The 18,645-nt window shown below is 32.4% G+C and overlaps 1 protein-coding gene across 5 annotated transcripts; it reads left to right on the forward strand.

Annotated features, from left to right (window-relative positions):
- Nucleotides 1-1,539: 1,539 nt before the first annotated feature.
- Nucleotides 1,540-6,181, forward strand: LOC11436071 (uncharacterized). 5 transcript variants are annotated; one of them, XM_024779716.2, is made up of 6 exons: nt 1,540-1,760; nt 2,372-2,797; nt 3,003-3,688; nt 4,356-4,408; nt 4,531-4,641; nt 5,996-6,181. In XM_024779716.2, exons 2-6 carry the CDS (start codon nt 2,399-2,401, stop codon nt 6,091-6,093), a joined length of 1,347 nt encoding a protein of 448 aa, XP_024635484.1. In that variant the 5' UTR covers nt 1,540-1,760; nt 2,372-2,398; the 3' UTR covers nt 6,094-6,181. The 5 variants fall into 5 exon arrangements, 2 of the variants coding, with proteins under 2 accessions (XP_024635484.1, XP_013461888.1); XR_003010494.2 differs by having other exon boundaries at nt 1,541-1,760; nt 4,531-5,673; XR_005645346.1 differs by having other exon boundaries at nt 1,543-1,760; nt 3,003-3,665; nt 4,356-5,673.
- Nucleotides 6,182-18,645: the final 12,464 nt, after the last annotated feature.

The raw sequence follows: 18,645 nt of genomic DNA on the forward strand, positions 1-18,645 counted from the left end.
AACTGCACTTTTCACCCCTACGTTTCAAAATGTTGTGATTTTATCCCCCTATTAATAAAAATGGCAATTCTAACCCATTTCTAATAAAAACGACAATTTTAGCCCATTTCATCCCAAAATTGCTGAGATGACGTCATGTGTCATAAAACAGGGGCCATAATCGCAACATGGGGTCAAAAGATCATATTTTCCTTATGTTAGGGGTCAAAAGAGCATATTTCCCTAAATATTGGGTCACTTTTGCAATTTTTTTAATATGGGTCAAAATTGCAACATTTTAAAACTTAGGTGGTGAAAAATGCAGTTTAACCAAAAAATAAAATGATGTTGATATAAGCCGGATCTTTAAAATTAATCTTGACATCTACCATTGAAGAGTCCAAGTTTCTACTTCTCATCCATTGAAGTCTTTACCCATCCGAAGGGGAAAAAAATTGAGATAAGACCTACTTGTCTAAGTGGATTCCTACTAAACCTGAGGTAATTTCTACTTCTCATACATAACCTTAATCTCTTACTCCTTCCAATCACATATAAGCAAAAAATAACTTTTTAAGTTTATTGAATGAAAAATGTATATGATCTATAAATGTGATCAGATACAATAATTATTCAATGAACCTAAAAAATTGACTTTTGTTTTATAAATGTGAACGGAGGGAGTATATTCGTTTGAACATTAACTACTCATAAACTCAATTCATAGTCACAGTAATATAAATCACAACATTTAGGAATTATTATGGCTGAACAAACAACTTAATTTTGATTCTTTTACTTGCATGTGTAAAACCGTCACCGATATTTTTTTATTTGAAAAAAGACCAACAAAAATAATATAGTAAACACACACAATAATAACATAAGGATTGTTAGGACCAAAATATTACAAAGATTACAATTACAAAGACAAAACCAAAAGCAGTGTTTTTCCAATTAATTTTTATTTTATTTTATTAATATCTAATATTTTTCAGTATGAGTAATTAATGTCTAATTTATTTTTACATAATTTAGAGCAATATTTTTTTTCGAGAACTTATTTAATTTTTGTTTATGTTTATTATGCACACCTGCCGTCAACATCTTGACAATTATTTTTTTTATTTAAATACTTTTTTCTATATGGCTCAAACATCTTAACAAACTACACATGCAAATTTTTATTATACCAGACATTTCGTTTTTAATTCTAAGTTTATTGGAAGAACTAATTTGTGATCATTTCTTTATTTTACGACCAAAATCTATAAATTCTTGATATGTCCTATGTTATTACATAAGTTTTACTTTTTTTGAAGAAATATGTTATTATTTACATAGAGAGTCAGAATTTGACCATTAACCTTAAAATTCCGGGAGTTTATAAAACTATCTATGCTACAAAGATGTTCAGACGACATCAACAAAACAATTGAGAATATTATAATTTCTAACTATTTTTTAGAATATTCCCTCAATAAAAACTATTTTTTAGAATATAAATAAATACTAACAAAACGGGTCTGAATATACCCGAAAGAGGGCCCATAAGGTGTTGATCCAAACTTGTACCGCACACCAAGCTATAGAGACAGAGTATCGATTTCCCCTGGAAGCAAGCACATTCTGTTATATCTTCAATCTTTGAATTTAGGTAACCCTAAATCTTAATTTGCTTTTTGCTTCAATTCTCCTTCATCTGGAAAATACCCTCAGCGAAGCGACTAATCGGAATCGGAAGAGTTCAGGCTCAATCAAACTGGCAATCGTCGACAAAGGTCAGCAGCATCAATCTTCTTCGAACTTTATATGATTTTAGTTTTTTCAATTCGTGTATTCTCTTTCAGTAATCGTGTTTACTCTTTGAATCATTCTATCTGCATTTGTGAATTTTAATTTTGTTATCTCCCTCTCTTCATCATCCGTTAAATTTCGATTCATTTTCATATTCTTAATGTAGCGATTTTGAATTTCTAATTATCATTGCTGTTGTGCTTGTTATTATAGCATAAGCTTTAATATGATATCTTGATAAACTATGCTTAAGAGTGTAATTGTTTTTGTGTGTTCTTTTGATCTGTGTTGCCATCGCCATCGTGTTTTTTGCTCTATTGGACCGAATCGAAGACTTGTTCCGTGTCCGATGTGGATACCACACAGACACATGTGATTACACTCAATTATTTCAGTTTTCTCTAATTTCTATCGGTGTCGGTGTTAGTGTCATGATCAGCGTCTGTTCCTTGTGTTGGTGCTTCATCATACTTCATAGGTTTTCGTTAATACTCATTTTTTGACAAGATATGATTGTTTTTAATAGCTGACAATGTCATTGAAAGTTTTCTTTTAACTGTTAATAATTGTAAGTTTTGTGTTTGCCATGTCACAGGTTTGAGTTTGAATTGAAGTAGTAACCATGAGATTAGTAAAAGGAAGTAAAGTGGAGATCCTTGTCAATACCCAGGGTCATGGAGTTGAATGGCATTGTGCCCGTATTATTTCTGGTAATGGGCACTCTTACAACGTTGAATACGACAATCCTAGTGTGACCGCAAAGCCTCTTTCAAACAGAGTTCCAAGGAAGTTCATCAGACCATGCCCCCCTGCTATTGAAAATATTGGGAGTTGGGAATGTAATGACACCGTGGAGGTTTGGGATGCTGGCTGTTGGAAAGAAGCTACTGTATTGACGGACATGACTGAAGAGTTCTACTTGGTAAGGGTGCATGGATCTTGCATGGAGCTGAAGGTCCACAAAATTCTCACGAGGATATGCCAATCATGGCAAAATGGTCAATGGATCATAAGTCCCAAGGTAATTTTTATTGCTTATAAAAAAAATTATTCCAAAAATTTAATCCAAACTAGCAGTTTTTTAGTGGTATAATATATCTTATTGTTTTATGCATCAAGTTAGTATCATTGTTACTTGGGAATTGAGATGATTTTTTTTTTTCTACTGTTAATTTGAAAATTTTGCCGTGTCTTTTCCTTATTACATTTGCTTGTGTTTGATCCAGGGACCAGCAAAGTCTAGAGTCGTGAAGTTTAGCCAGAATTTGATTCCAAACAACTATAAGACGATGCCCGAAGTTCAGCAAGCTAAGAATGTTTGTTCACCTGGATTGGATGCTAGCTGTCTACATCTATACTCACCTTCAACATTGAAAAGTGTGTCCTCTTATGTTGGGGATTATCCTAGAAAGAGGAGCGCAGTTGTGATTATGGGCGAGTCTAAAAGATTCAAAGCAGTGTCCGCTGCTCCATTGCTGGAAAAGGTAGATGCTATTGCTTACCCACAGAATACTATGGGTGAAAAATATATGCATTATTCCTTCACTAATGAAACAAGGAAGGAGAAACCTTGTAATATTAAAACACACTTTCCTGAAACCATTCAAGAACCAGATTTTTCTAGTAATATGAGTTCAGTTGGCAGCTGTAGTGTAATAAGTGGTAGCGCAAATGAATTTTTTGGTGATACATTAGCAGGTCCTTGCCAAGATGACGTTTCCCTTCGCAGTGATGCAGAATCTCTAGATGTTAAAGATGTGGGTGGATTTTATGGTGATATGTTAGCAGGTCCTTGCCGAAGTGACGACGAAGATACCTCTTGCAGCGATGATGCAGAATCTATAGATGCTGAAGATGTGGACGAAGGCTGCACCTTTTTTCCAAAACAGGTTGTAGTAGAAAGAATCCATAGGTTAGAATTGATTGCATATCACCGTACCTTAGGCGCAATGTATGCTTCTGGTCCTTTAAGTTGGGAAAAAGAAGAATTATTGACTAATCTTCGTATTTCACTAAATATCTCAAATGATGAACATTTGATGGGGATAAAGAACTTAGTTTCATCTAGTCACAATTTTTAAATGTTTACTTGGGGGAAATTTCTATACAATTTTTCATTTTTGCTAACCCATGTACATCATTATTAGGTTCTGAACAAGACAACATTTTTCTGATCCATCATCTTCTCCTATTCATTCTGTTCTAGAAATTATGACACCACACTCAATATGTACATATCAATTATCAAGCTACAACACTTTTATCTTATATATCCTTTTCTGGATCTTATTTGTTGTCTTTTTTTTTTACAATATTATAAGTTGTGAGCTTCCATACCTTAAAGTGCTATGAGAAATTCATCTGATTGTTTATTCAGTTGTTTTCTGATACTATGTATATCATTTAATTGCCAAACAATGATGAACACCTTCATGTATTATGGTTATTACAGTACAACTCAATCTAAAATATTGTTTAATATCATTTCAACGAATTTTATTTGTTGTCTATTTTGTAGTATGGAATTTTTCCACGATTTGATTATTGATTTTTATTGATGAATCAAAAATCATTTTCAGGGCCAGTGTCGGAGGCTTGCATGCCTTGCTTCCAATGGCTAAATTGATGCTAGGTTTGCCTTGTTTTCTCTCTGCAAAATAATTGGTGACATTTACCAATAATAATCTCAGAGATAAGAAAATTCTGATATCTTATGCTTGTTTATGTGCTTTCCAAATATATTGGATATCTCAGGTGTGCTTAGAGTTCACACTTGCCATGTCATGTGCCAGAACATGAACTTGCTCAAAAGCTGCAGGCACAACCCTTGTATGGATGATCTTCTGAAGCATTATTCGGAAAATGGTAGTCTATTTTATTTATGTATTTATTTACTTGCATGCCTTGCGTGGACTGTCTGCATGAGACTTGAATACTCTATCCCCATAGTTGAAAAGCAAGTTATGCCAGAGTGTTGCAAGGTGTTAATACTAGGGTAGTTAATTGTGTTGCTATTTCTGGACACATGGTCTCCCTATTATTCGGCGGAGCCTTGTCCTTGGTACAATATGTACTCTACTTACCCCCACTTTGCCTTTGTTCTCCACGATCCGCAAAGATTCTCAAGGTTTTATGGTCGTTTTTGTTGTGCCCTCCACTCTTCTTTTGGGTTTGTTCCGAGCACCTTCAACCCCCACCGACTTTCCTTTGGTATTCAATGTCACACATTCACAGTGTGCCATTATATCTTGATTTAAATACTCATTGCCGTTATTGTGTGTGTATTTTCTTCTTCTTCATGAAAAACACTTTGAACATGAATTGACTGCTTTGAGATAGATAGAACATAGTTTTAATATTGATCTCGTCCAGGATAGATTCGTTTTATTGATTTAGTATCTAATAGATTTTGTTGTTTATAGGGTGTTAGAGTTTATGGGTACATCTACTGATTTCGAATGAATTGGGCTGATACATTTTGCTAATCTTGCAACTTACCATAACAGATACATGCTTTTTAACTGTCAATTTTTTTTTTTGTAATGCTAACATATAGCCTTGATATTGATGTACAACCTCATATTGGCAATTCGAAAGCTTAATTAGCTATGCATTTTTTCAAAAGATATTATGAAGTTCATTTTGGCCATTCTGGATGTTGACTATGTTTCTGATTATTCTACTGTGATCATCGATGAGATAATCAAGTTTTGACTCTTGTATCAAAATGCTCGTGGAAAGAAATTATTTGTTAAGATGATACCAACAAATAAGTATGATGCATATTGATTTCCCCCCACTGTGTATATATGTAAAGCACTTACTCTGATTACTGCGGAGCTAATCAAGCTTTGACTTCGTTATCGGAAGGCATGCGCAAACAAAGTATTTCAGAAGGTGATTTTTTTTTTTTTTTTTTTATAGAATTTCAGAAGTTGATTTGAACAACCAACTTTATGTACATGTTGCAGTTCAATAACTCTTCCGTTACCTTTTATTTTGTTCGTTTCAAGTTTCCTTTACAGCTAATGTTGTCTATTCAAGTTCATTGTCATCTTAGTTGAATACGAGTTTCTTTGTAGTTGTTTTTAATCGTTTTAAGGTGTAGCTGTTATAGCACAACCAACAATGTATGTGTTTGTCTAAGTTGCTACTTGGAGGGTTTGCCAATCAACTCACATGTCTAAGCTCCAAACTGTATGTTACCAATTTGATGCAGATTTACAGGGAGTTTGTTCATGCTTGGTTGGCTTGTCAAGTGTCGCCAGTCACGGTTCGCTGTCGAAGTGTTCGTTATTGGTTGTTTTATCTTTCTAATATTTTGTAATTTAGAATTATTTTCTGTTTTTTGATATAATTTGCAACTATGTTTAGGTTAGGTGTGTTTCATATTTTTCTTTAACTAGCTAAGAAGTTGCATGTGCACATATGTATCTATTATTAAAAAAATACAATTTTTTTATATGCAATATAAAATACATTGTTGTTTCAAACAATTAATCAGTTGACATTAGGTAATTAACCGACTATTTTGACAAATAAAGGAATTAATTGATTTATTTATGCAAGCAAAACATATAGCTGAAGATCTTGGTTTTGGCCATTTAATTATGGAGAGAAAAAAACCAAGATTGTGGGATGCATGCAACACCAAATGCTTCGTTTTACCACTTTTATCATATGCTTCACTTATTACGTCAAATAGTGAACAAGTCATATGGCGTGCAAAGTATTCCAGAGTCTTGGTGTGCTTCACTTATGTCACCAGACAATGTCGTATAAGGTATTTGACATGTTCACGCTCCACTGACAATAAGTACTACATAACCGTTGCTTTGTTGTAGATAGAGACACCAGATGATCTTTGTGTAGAATCCCTAGAACTGCTTTATTGAATTGTTGAAGTAAGATAAGTTTCATAACTGTATAGGCTAGAATGAGTACATTAAGGAAACAGAGAATTAAAGAGAATCTAGAGATGAGAATACGGAGAAGAATATGACATCGTGCTTTTCACGCCTTTCCCTCTCTTTTTATACACCATTTTTACACGTGCTTTTTTTTTTTTCTTCCATTCTGTTAAAACCAATTGTGACTTGACTTTTTTTATTGAAACCACTACATTACCACTCCAAGTGGCATTCAAGACAGATCTTTCCAATGGACAACATAACATCCCCTAGCTTTGGGTTGCAACACATCGTTACAGTGAGTGATGACGAAGAAATTAGTAGTAAAAGTACTAGTGACAGATTGATAATTCTTGGGAGGATTCAACTATACTTATGGCAAAGATTCAATCATGGGAGAGATCAATAATGTTGTGCCTTTCCGATTTTGAATTATTCAAAAGGAAAATGCACACGTGCACGAAACATGAAATCGTGCAAATCCAACGAAAGTTGCTATCCTCACATATTTGATTTTGAAAGACTTTTGACCAATTTGATTAAGTTGTGTCTTTTTAGCCAAGAACCGTTTACAATAAAACCACGGTTATTGTTTATGCCACGTCTTCTTTCTTCTTTAATTTTGTCGGTCCAGCCTTTAATTTTGTCATATTTGATGAAATTTTAATAACTAAACTCTTTCATTCCATCGTAATAAACCATCCCCAAGGGCGCATCTTTTTATGAAAAATCACATCGTCACAATCAACAATTGCTTCTGAAGTAATTTATTCACTCTGATATTTATTCACTGTGAACTTCTTAATATAGTTAATTACAGAATTTCTCACTATTTTCTCATCTCTTTCTTTTTGTCTTTATTTTATACTTTTTGGGTTTAAATGTATCATTGGTCCCTGCACTTTTATCATTTTTTGGCATTGGTCCATGCACTTTTTTTTGTTTGGCATTGGTCCCTGCACTTTGTAAAAATATTGGTATTGGTCCATCTGTTAACTTTATGTTAAAAAAAACACAACCAACGGAGTGCCACGTGGCCCAATCATTTCACGCCACGTGGCACCAATATCAATATTTTTACAAAGTGCAGGGACCAATACCAATAGTTTTGTGTTTTTTTTTTAACAGAAAGTTAATAGAGGGACCAATACCAATATTTTTACAAAGTGCAGGGACCAATTCCAAACAAAAAAAAAGTGTAGGGGCCAATGCCAAAATCTGATGAAAGTGCAAGGACTAAAGACATATTTAAACCTACTTTTTGTTGATGACAAAAGGGGAGTAGATGTATAGTATTTATAGGCTCTGAGCCCCATTAATTTAATTTAATTCTAATCAAGTTAAATTGATAGGACCTTCTTCTAAACTCTTAGTCTTTGAATGTGAGATCATTCTGAGTGTTATTTCGTTCTTAATGATGAATTTAATTAACATGGATAGAACTCAGGGGGAGCTTACAAACCTCACCTTAAAAGTACTATTGGACTCAGGGGGAGCTTACAAACCTCATACCCTAATAATCAACGTGTTAATTAGATTAACAACAATTGAACATTTTAAATACTATTGTTTGTCATCATCAAAAAGGGGGAGATTGTTGGAACAAAATGTGTTTAGCAAAAATAATCCTTAAGAGTTTTGATGATAACAAAGTATTAAAAATTGTCAATTGGATATTCTAATATTTTTTCAAGTGTACATGACTATAGACAAAAATTTGACATCTTAAAATGGTCTTGGAAGAACAAATAAAGAGCAATTACATCAACAAAAAGGGAAGCTTAAAGCGTCTGAAGAAAACTGCTCTTGAAATTTGAAGTGCTCCTGAAGACAAAGTGCTCCTGAAGTGATGACGTCATCAGAAGCAAGTTCATCAGAAGCAATTTCATCATAAGTTGTGAATCACCAGAAGCTGCAGTTCATCAGGAGATGCAACTTAAAGCTTCAAAAGTTGTTTCAAGGATTCAAACTCGTCTAAGATTGCAGAAGACTGGAAAAGTATAACAACGACTATTTTGAAAGGATTGAAAGACATATTCTTCAAAGAGCATTGACATATTACGTTTGTACGAAGTGTACAACCACTATCTCCACTACTCTGATTCTGTCTCTGCTACAAGACAAGAAAAACAGCTCTGCCTGCAACAATGTTCCTTCACATTGGGAACGCATTTGAAATTGATCCTTCATAAGACAATAATCATATCAGGCAAAGGATCATTGGTGATTTATCAAAAGCTTCAAACGACTCTATTTTGAATGTGCTGGAAATTCAACGTCTCTTTCACACCTCTATATAAAGGAGTGAAGACTCAGAGTTTCATAAGAACAATACCAAGCATTAGCTAAGCCAAAACTCTGTTGAAATTGTTCTCCACTTCAAAGTTCACTTAGAATTTCTTATCAAAGCTCATATCTTAGAAATTCTAGAGTCTTTAGAGTCTGTATCTGATTTGTATTGTGAACACCACTTGTAACACCCTCTTTGAATTATTTAATTATTTAATTGAGTCTAGAAGTTATTAAGACGAGTTTATATTATATTTATATGATATATGTGTGATTTAAGAAGTTTATATGATTGAGGTGATTTTATGTGATTTATGAGGAGTTGTGACTTATTTTATTATTTAATAAAATAAGATTTGAAAATAAAATAAATATTGAGTTTAGGGGTTGTTTTGAGATTTTAGAGAGTTTTGGGGGAGAAAGAGAAATAAGATAAGATAGATGAGATATAAATAGGAAAGACCTAATTAGAAAAATAAAACGTACGTACGATCAGTTTTTGGAAAAAGGGAGAAAAAGCCAGGAGAGGAGCAAGAAGACCTAGTGGCTGCGATTTTGAGTTATAAGGTAAGGGTGAGACTAACTTTGCAATTCTATTAAGTCTGTGATTCAATGGTTAGGTTTAACATGATGTAGGATGAGTTTTAGAGGTTTTGAAAACTAGGTCAAAATTGTAGAATTAATGATTAAACGGTGGAAACTTGTTCGATTGATGTAGAAACTGTTCCTAGACCTTAGATAATGTGTAAGATGAATTATGGAATCAATGTTAGGCTTAAAACCATGAGAAAATATGAATTTTCGTGAAAACTGCACTTCTGCCCGAGCCAACATTCTTCGCTCGCCCTCGCGAACGATGATCCTCGCCTCGCGAGTGATGAAGTTCATCGCTCGCCTTGCGAGTTGCACGACGCAACTCGCCATAGCGAACAGATGAACTCGCCATAGCGAGCATGACCAGAGAGCTATCCAGATTTCGTACTTTTGACTTTTGAGTTGATCCTTAGATGTTTTGAGCGCCTGAACATGTCTAATAATGATTAGGAAAGATTAGAGAATGAGATTGAACCTGGAAAGATTTTAGAATGAAATATTGTGAACTGAACCTGAACTCGCCATGGCGAGCAGAGGCTCTCGCCTCGCGAGTACTTGTGTTACAGACTGCCTTGTTTAGGTTAAATACGATCTTTGTCGCACGAGTTGATGTGAGTTGATCTTAGAGGTTAGAAACTAAGTTGTTTATCTTGCTGTCATTGTTCCAGTAAGACTGATGCATATGAGTTGATGTTGTATATAATGCTGTATATACTTTAAATGGATTATGTTGATAAATGAGATGTTTGTTGATTGCATTCGATATTGTTATATCATGATGATTTGCATACTGCCTATGTTGCTGTTTGTTATTTAACTAAGCTGCATGAGTCGGTCTAAGATGATGATGATGATGTTCCAAATTATTGGACTTATAAGATGATGTTGTTCTAAGTTGTTAAGATGTTGTGTCCATGCATTAGCATTCATTGTTGGGGGCTTGATGCCCTGGAGCCTTTGCTCACCACGTTGGGGGCTTGATGCCCTGGAGCTTTAACTCAATTATGTTGGGGGCTTGATGCCCTGAAAGTATATTAATACTTATTACGTTGATTGGTACCACATGCATATAAGAGGTTTAAGTTGCATAGTCGCATTTGTCGAGTCAAAGATGTTAAGTTGTGAAGTTGTGATTGTTTATATAACTATGAATGAAATGATAAATGATACATTATTATCTATGATGAATATTATGATGATTTCTTGTTGTTAAATATAATTGTTGAATTATATGCTTAATATTATTGTTTTGTGAAATCTCACCTCTTCTGCTTGGAAATGTTGCTCTTCGTATGAGTAACTTGCAGGTGATCAAATTTAAGTAGCTGGAGTTGCTGTCGTGAGTGGTTATCCCTCACTGTGTCCTTTTAGGTGCTCTGATACGTAACGGGATGAGATCTTTTGTGGCTATTTCTTGTTTCTTTACGTATTTGATTTATGAATAAGTTGTTTAACTGAATTTATGAGATATTTTGATGAGGCTTGCGTGCCAAGACTTTATTTATGATGATGAATTTATCCGCTGCAATGTTTTGGAATTTGAATTACGTTGAAGGATAATTAGTTAATTATCTTGTTTACGATTTTTGAAGTGTAGCATTCCGTTTATGTGATGATTACTCTTATTATATGTTTGAAATTTTTAAGTTGGAAAAACGGGGTGTTACACCACTGATTGTATATCAAGTGTTCAACTTCAAACAATTTTCTTTGTAATTCTGTTTGAATTCAGAAGTCTCTTGCAGTTGTGCTTGAGCAATAAAAGTCTCTTGATTGTGTTCAGGAGCATAGGAAGTCTCTTGCAGTTGTGCTTTAACATTTGAAGTCTCTTACTAAGTTTAGTAGTTAGCATTTGTAATGAGATATTACATAGTGAACTCTCCTTGGAAGTGCAAGGGGGACAGGACTGACTTCCGGTTTGTGGAAGGAATCTGTATAAATTGTTTGTGTCTTTCTTCTCTCTCTCTCTGTTTTATCCACTGCAATTAGTCTGAATATCTCTTCAGAAGTAGAACTCTATCTGCTTCTGATCTGTACTTTCAATTAGGAGAAAAAGAAGAAAAAACGAACACAATTCAACCTCCCTTCTTGTGTTTTTTCTCACCTTCACCGTTTACATAAAACCACGGTTATTGTTTATGCCATGTCTTCTTTCTTCTTTAATTTTGTCGGTCCAACCTTTAATTTTGTCATGTTTGATGAAATTTTAATAACTAAACTCTTTCATTCCATCGTAATAAACCATCCCCAAGGGCGCATCTTTTTATGAGAAATCACATCGTCACAATCAACAATTGCTTGAAGGACATAAGAGTCATGTTTAAATTTGAGGATTTTTTTTCCTTCTAATTATATTTTATTCAACCTAGTTAACTAATAGTATCATCATCTTTCTACAGTTTTCTAAAAATTACAGCAAGTTAAATATTAAGAAGACTAGTAAGGATGAAATAGCATGTTACAAAGGTTAGGATGATATCAAATAGGTTTCATCACCTTAAATTAATTAGAGCATTACTTTTCCCACCTTATGTCTTTTTTCGCGTGTCTTATTTTTTTTTCTTTCAAATTTACCTTCGGAGCATTCCGGATTATATAATCTGAAATGATGTTTTTCCATAATTTTTTTATTTTAAGTTTTCTATTGTTGTGGAATTGGTTGCTAACCCTTCAATAATCTTCATAGATGAACCAACATCAGGCCTTGATGCTAGAGCCACTGCTATTGTGATGCGAACTGCGAGAAACACAGTAGACACATGGAGAATTGTTGTGTGCACAATTCACCAACCAAGCATTGATATTTTTTAAGCTTTTTTTGAGACAAGTTAATTTGGAATTTGAAATCTTTGCAATTCATGACTCATGATTCTAATGCTTTGATGTGAGTATTGAAACTTTACTTTTCTCACTCATCACAAGAGTTCTAGATATTTCAGCTTCATACTTTGAGCATTGTTATGTAGAAAAATAAGTACTTCAACACCAGGTTCCAAGAATTTATTCTTCCCAACAAAATATTCCCAACCACTTTTTATGCAATTCAAAGCTTTTTTATGGAAAAAAATAATGGTCATACTAGAGAAATCCTCCATATAATCACAGGATGTAGGGTACTGCATATAAGTTTTCTCCTTTGTAAAATATGATTTTAGTCCTTGCAAATATGGCTTGTTTTGGTTTTAATCCCTGGTAAAAAAAAATTGTTTTTGGTCCCTGCAAAATTTTATTTTGTTTTTGAAAATAGTCCCTTCAGGGACTATTTTCAAAAACAAAAAAATTTGCAAGGACCTTTTTTAAAAACAAAATATTTTGCAGGGACCAAAAACTACAAAATTGGTTCAGTTATAATGTGTCACGTATGCAAATCATCACAAAAGTGGGGTCACCAAAAACAATTTTTTTTTACCAGGGACTAAAACCAAAACGAAGCATATTTGCAGGGGACTAAAACCATATTTTAGCCAATTTTTTACGTCTAAACTTCAATTGGGAATATTAAAGATTAAAAATTTCTTTTTCCTCAAAATAGATTACAAATTTATTTATATATTTTCTTTCAAAAAAAATAAATTATTTGTATATTTCTTAGAGTAAATGCGGGCTTGAATGTACTACACTAGAGGCCCATGGTAGGTTATCTTCTTATATATTAAAGTTAACAAGTAAGCCCTAATTTTAACCTAAACCCTATTGCATAATTTTACTGTTTTAACCCTAATGTTCACACCTAATCTCCTATTTTCATGAACAATCTTCTTATATATTAAAGTTAACATGTAAGCCCTAATTTAAACCTAAACCCTATTGCATAATTTTACTGTTTTAACCCTAATGTTCACACCTAATCTCCTATTTTCATGAACAATCCTAATGCTCTCTCCTAATCTTCTTATATATTAAAGTTAACAAGTAAGCCCTAATTTTAACCTAAACCCTATTGCATAATTTTACTGTTTTAACCCTAATGTTCACACCTAATCTCCTATTTTCATGAACAATCCTAATGCTCTCTCCTAATCTTCTTATATATTAAAGTTAACAAGTAAGCCCTAATTTTAACCTAAACCCTATTGCATAATTTTACTGTTTTAACCCTAATGTTCACACCTAATCTCCTATTTTCATGAACAATCTTCTTATATATTAAAGTTAACATGTAAGCCCTAATTTAAACCTAAACCCTATTGCATAATTTTACTGTTTTAACCCTAATGTTCACACCTAATCTCCTATTTTCACGAACAATCCTAATGCTCTCTCCTAATCTTCTTATATATTAAAGTTAACAAGTAAGCCCTAATTTTAACCTAAACCCTATTGCATAATTTTACTGTTTTAACCCTAATGTTCACACCTAATCTCCTATTTTCATGAACAATCCTAATGCTCTCTCCTAATCTTCTTATCTTCTTATATATTAAAGTTAACAAGTAAGCCCTAATTTTAACCTAAACCCTATTGCATAATTTTACTGTTTTAACCCTAATGTTCACACCTAATCTCCTATTTTCATGAACAATCCTAATGCTCTCTCCTAATCTTCTTATATATTAAAGTTAACAAGTAAGCCCTAATTTTAACCTAAACCCTATTGCATAATTTTACTGTTTTAACCCTAATGTTCACACCTAATCTCCTATTTTCATGAACAATCTTCTTATATATTAAAGTTAACATGTAAGCCCTAATTTAAACCTAAACCCTATTGCATAATTTTACTGTTTTAACCCTAATGTTCACACCTAATCTCCTATTTTCATGAACAATCCTAATGCTCTCTCCTAATCTTCTTATATATTAAAGTTAACAAGTAAGCCCTAATTTTAACCTAAACCCTATTGCATAATTTTACTGTTTTAACCCTAATGTTCACACCTAATCTCCTATTTTCATGAACAATCCTAATGCTCTCTCCTAATCTTCTTATATATTAAAGTTAACAAGTAAGCCCTAATTTTAACCTAAACCCTATTGCATAATTTTACTGTTTTAACCCTAATGTTCACACCTAATCTCCTATTTTCATGAACAATCTTCTTATATATTAAAGTTAACATGTAAGCCCTAATTTAAACCTAAACCCTATTGCATAATTTTACTGTTTTAACCCTAATGTTCACACCTAATCTCCTATTTTCACGAACAATCCTAATGCTCTCTCCTAATCTTCTTATATATTAAAGTTAACAAGTAAGCCCTAATTTTAACCTAAACCCTATTGCATAATTTTACTGTTTTAACCCTAATGTTCACACCTAATCTCCTATTTTCATGAACAATCCTATTGCTCTCACCTAATCTTCTTATATATTAAAGGTAACCCGTAAGCCCTAATTTTAACCTAAATCCTATTGCATAATTTTACCGTTTTAACCCTAATGCTCACACCTAATCTTATATTTTCATGAACAACCCTAATGCTCACACCTAATCTCATATTTTCATGAGCCCTAATTTTAACCTAAACCCTGTTGCATAATTTTACCGTTTTAACCCTAATGCTCACACCTAATCTTATATTTTCATGAACAACCCTAACGCTCACACCTAATCTCATATTTTCATGAGCCCTAATTTTAACCTAAACCCTGTTGCATAATTTACCGTTTTAACCCTAATGCTCACACCTAATCTTCTATTTTCATGAACAATGCTAATGCTCACACCTAATCTCCTATTTTCATGAACAAAGCAAATCGGCATCGCTTTATTTCCCCTATTTCTTCAAAACAAATCGCCCTATTTCTTCAACAAAACAAATCGCCCTATTGGAATAAAAGGGTTTTGAAAGATTATAGCAACATTTTTTTTGTTAATGTTACACTTTTCATCCAAATTAGAACTGAACTCTCTTTGTTAAATATTTACCACAAAATGCACCTGAATTTTGCAATCTATATAAACAGGTGGAAGAAACATTTCAACAAACAGTTAAAGGGTATCATTTACGGTAAAGGCCAAATATTCGATAAAAGGAAAATTATTTAAATAAAACATTTTACATGTTGAGGTTAAGAATGAACTATTTTTAGGTACATAATATAACATTAACATATAATTTTTACAAAAGAATGAAGTAACATTTTTTCAGAAAAAAGAAGAAAAATATGAAGTAACATACCAATAATATAATATTGACATATAATTTTAACAAAAGAATGAAGTAACACACGATTGATAAAAATTAATATTTTTTTGGTGAATAAGCGTGGTGTCTGAGGTTCGAATTCCAACATCTGCATATATTTGGGACCACATATTTCATTCTCTTTGATATGCATTGAGATTTGTTTTTGTCTACTATATCTACAATGTATATGACCCGTGCGGCAGCACGGGTGGAAAGTCTAGTAGTATTTATTATTTGCTTCGTGGAAACCCTAATACTCACACATAAGCGACTAAATCCAACGATTATAAGTTTTTTTCAACCGAAAAACATTGTCGACAAAGGTCAGTTGCACCGATCTTCTTCACAGGTTTTTGTTCATGTCATTTCTTTCAGTAGTTGTTGTATTTGCTTTTGTGAATTTTAATTTTTATCTCCTTCTCTTCATGATCCGTTGTATTTTCAACTGTTCAAGAATATGCTATATTAATGGTTGAAATATTTGGGTTGGGTTGCAAACACACACAAATCTTCTTGCGTGCCCTTGTTATATTTGCTTGTGCTTGATCCAGGGACCAACCAAATCTAGAGTCGTGAAGTTGATAAAAGAATTTGATTTCAAACAGATACAAGATGTTGACAAGTCCTTGTCAAAGTGATAAAGATAATGTAGAAATATTGGATGTTGAATACTTGTCAGAAGAGGTTGTAGCAGAAAGAACCCATAGGTTAGAGTTGGAGGCTTATCTACGTACCTTACAAGCAATGTATGCTGCTGGTCCTTTAACTTGGAAAAAAGAAGAAGTATTGACTAATCTTCGTCTTTTGCTCAATATCTCAATTGATGAACATTTGAAGGGGATAAAGAACTTAGTTTCGTCTGGTCAGAGTTTTTAATTTCGAAGTTATTAGGTTCTGAACAAGACTCAATATGAACATATTAATTATCAAGTTACGGTGCTTTTTATTTTATATATCCCTTAATAGGACTTTGAGATCTTTTTTGTTGCCCTTTTTTTCTTCAATATTATAAGGTGATTTCCATACCTTCAAAGAGCTATGAGATACAATATAAAATATTGCTTAAAAAAAACTTTATTTGCTGTCTATTTTATATTTTAGAATTTTTCCACCTATTGATTTTTATTGATATGAATCAAGATATAATTTTATACAAAATATCAATGAAATATTTATTTGTAACAAAAAAAAAGAAGAAATATTTTTTTTTTTGAATGAAAAAGAAATATTTATTTTATTTTTCTATTATACTTTTTTTTTGTATAATTCTTATTATACTCTTACCATGCACCGCTCAATTTTTTTCTTTTTCAATTCTTTGTATTTTATATTATTCATACGGATAATAAAAAATAATTTTATAAAATAATTCATAATTTCTTCTTTTATAAATTCAACTGTGTTGTTTAAATTTGTGTCTTAACAATTTTATTTCTTATCCTTTTAAAAAGATCTTCGATGGGTTTGTTTGATTTCTGAAAAACAAAACTTCTAAAAAGGGCCATGCTATAAGAATAGAAAAATATTTAATAGTGTTAGTTTACCAGAGAATCATGGAAGGTGTTGGAGAGTGTAATTTCAGAATTTGTGAAATAATAATTGAGCCATCTTTTTATACTTAACTAAGTACTTTTGAACCTTGAGTTATGTTTAAAAAAAAAAAAACTTTAAGTAATGTTTTTATCAATGTTATCTATCATAATTGAATTGGATTAGTCGGTTGGTAAATATGCGAATCATTGATAACAGTTCTTGTGGCCTTCACTAGGTTTAGCAAAGTTTTTTTTTTAACAAATCGGGATTGAATTTGGTTTGTGCACGTGAGAACATTGCCTTACTCCATAATGTAGGTTTTAATCTGAACTATATATTTAAAAATATGGTTAATATCTCACTCTGAAATAAAAATTTCATTTTTTATTTATTTATAAAAGACGCGAAAAATTAAGCAATTAGACAAGGCAATTTATCCTTATGATTAAAATGCCTAAAAAAGGAAAAACTAATTTAAAAGTCTTACTAGTTAAAGTGACTTTCATGCCCCAACGAGTAAGAATAAGATGATATGTGTGAGAGTTTGCTTAAAAAAATGTGATTGATCAAGATAAATATTTTTGTTATATTACCTTTCGATCTTATAAAACTAATTAAGTAAAATCCTTCGATTTCAATTGCGATTTTAAGTTTTGTGATCTTGCTACGCCCTTTAAATATGATGCAAGATCTTGTTTTGACAATCTTGGACATACCGATATGTTGAATAAAGGAGGGAGAAAGTATCATACATATTTAAAGTGCAATTAAAGAGTTGTACGAACATGGATCATACTAGCAACAACGTCATAATCAATTTTGAAAATAATTTGAAGATTAATTTCATGAGTGCATTTGACTATGATCATAATCGTACACAATTCATCATGGAAAGCAGGACAAACTCCTAGATTATAGACAAATTCTTTGATAATATGATATTTAACGTCTTGTATTAGACAACCTCAAGCTGAAATATCGTAATTTATGCTATAAGATCCATCCACATTGACCTTAAACATATTTGGAGGAGGAGACCAACCAATGTTCTTTAGTCTTCTGTGATCCTCAATTAACTCTGAAGAATGAATCAATTATTTGTCAGTTGAGAATTTTATTTTTACCCAAAGATGATCATCAATACATGTTTCTTGTGAGAAGATGGGTTGATTTCTTCCCTCTAAAACAACATCAATTGCCACCGTAAAAAGTAGTAAATCAATCAACATCTCCCACTCCAATATCTTTTGCAGTAAAATTCCAGTTAAACAAAGCTTCCAAGACTACAAAATTTGCTCCAATAGTCTTGTTTAGTGGCTTTATTGCACAACTTCATAGCAATTTTACAATCACCGAACATATGCATTATAGATTCTAATTGATGATTATTGCACCTAGGACACCTTTAAG

This window comes from Medicago truncatula, chromosome 3 (assembly GCF_003473485.1).
Source record: "Medicago truncatula cultivar Jemalong A17 chromosome 3, MtrunA17r5.0-ANR, whole genome shotgun sequence".
Classification (NCBI taxonomy): Eukaryota; Viridiplantae; Streptophyta; class Magnoliopsida; order Fabales; family Fabaceae; genus Medicago; species Medicago truncatula.

Bases quoted from the DNA above. Each gene is read 5' to 3' on its own strand.
- LOC11436071 (XM_024779716.2), top strand. From the start codon at position 2,399: ATGAGATTAGTAAAAGGAAGTAAAGTGGAGATCCTTGTCAATACCCAG. The intron at 4,409-4,530 runs GTTTGCCTTGTT...TGGATATCTCAG, and splicing joins AATGGCTAAATTGATGCTAG to GTGTGCTTAGAGTTCACACT. The intron at 4,642-5,995 runs GTAGTCTATTTT...AATTTGATGCAG, and splicing joins GAAGCATTATTCGGAAAATG to ATTTACAGGGAGTTTGTTCA.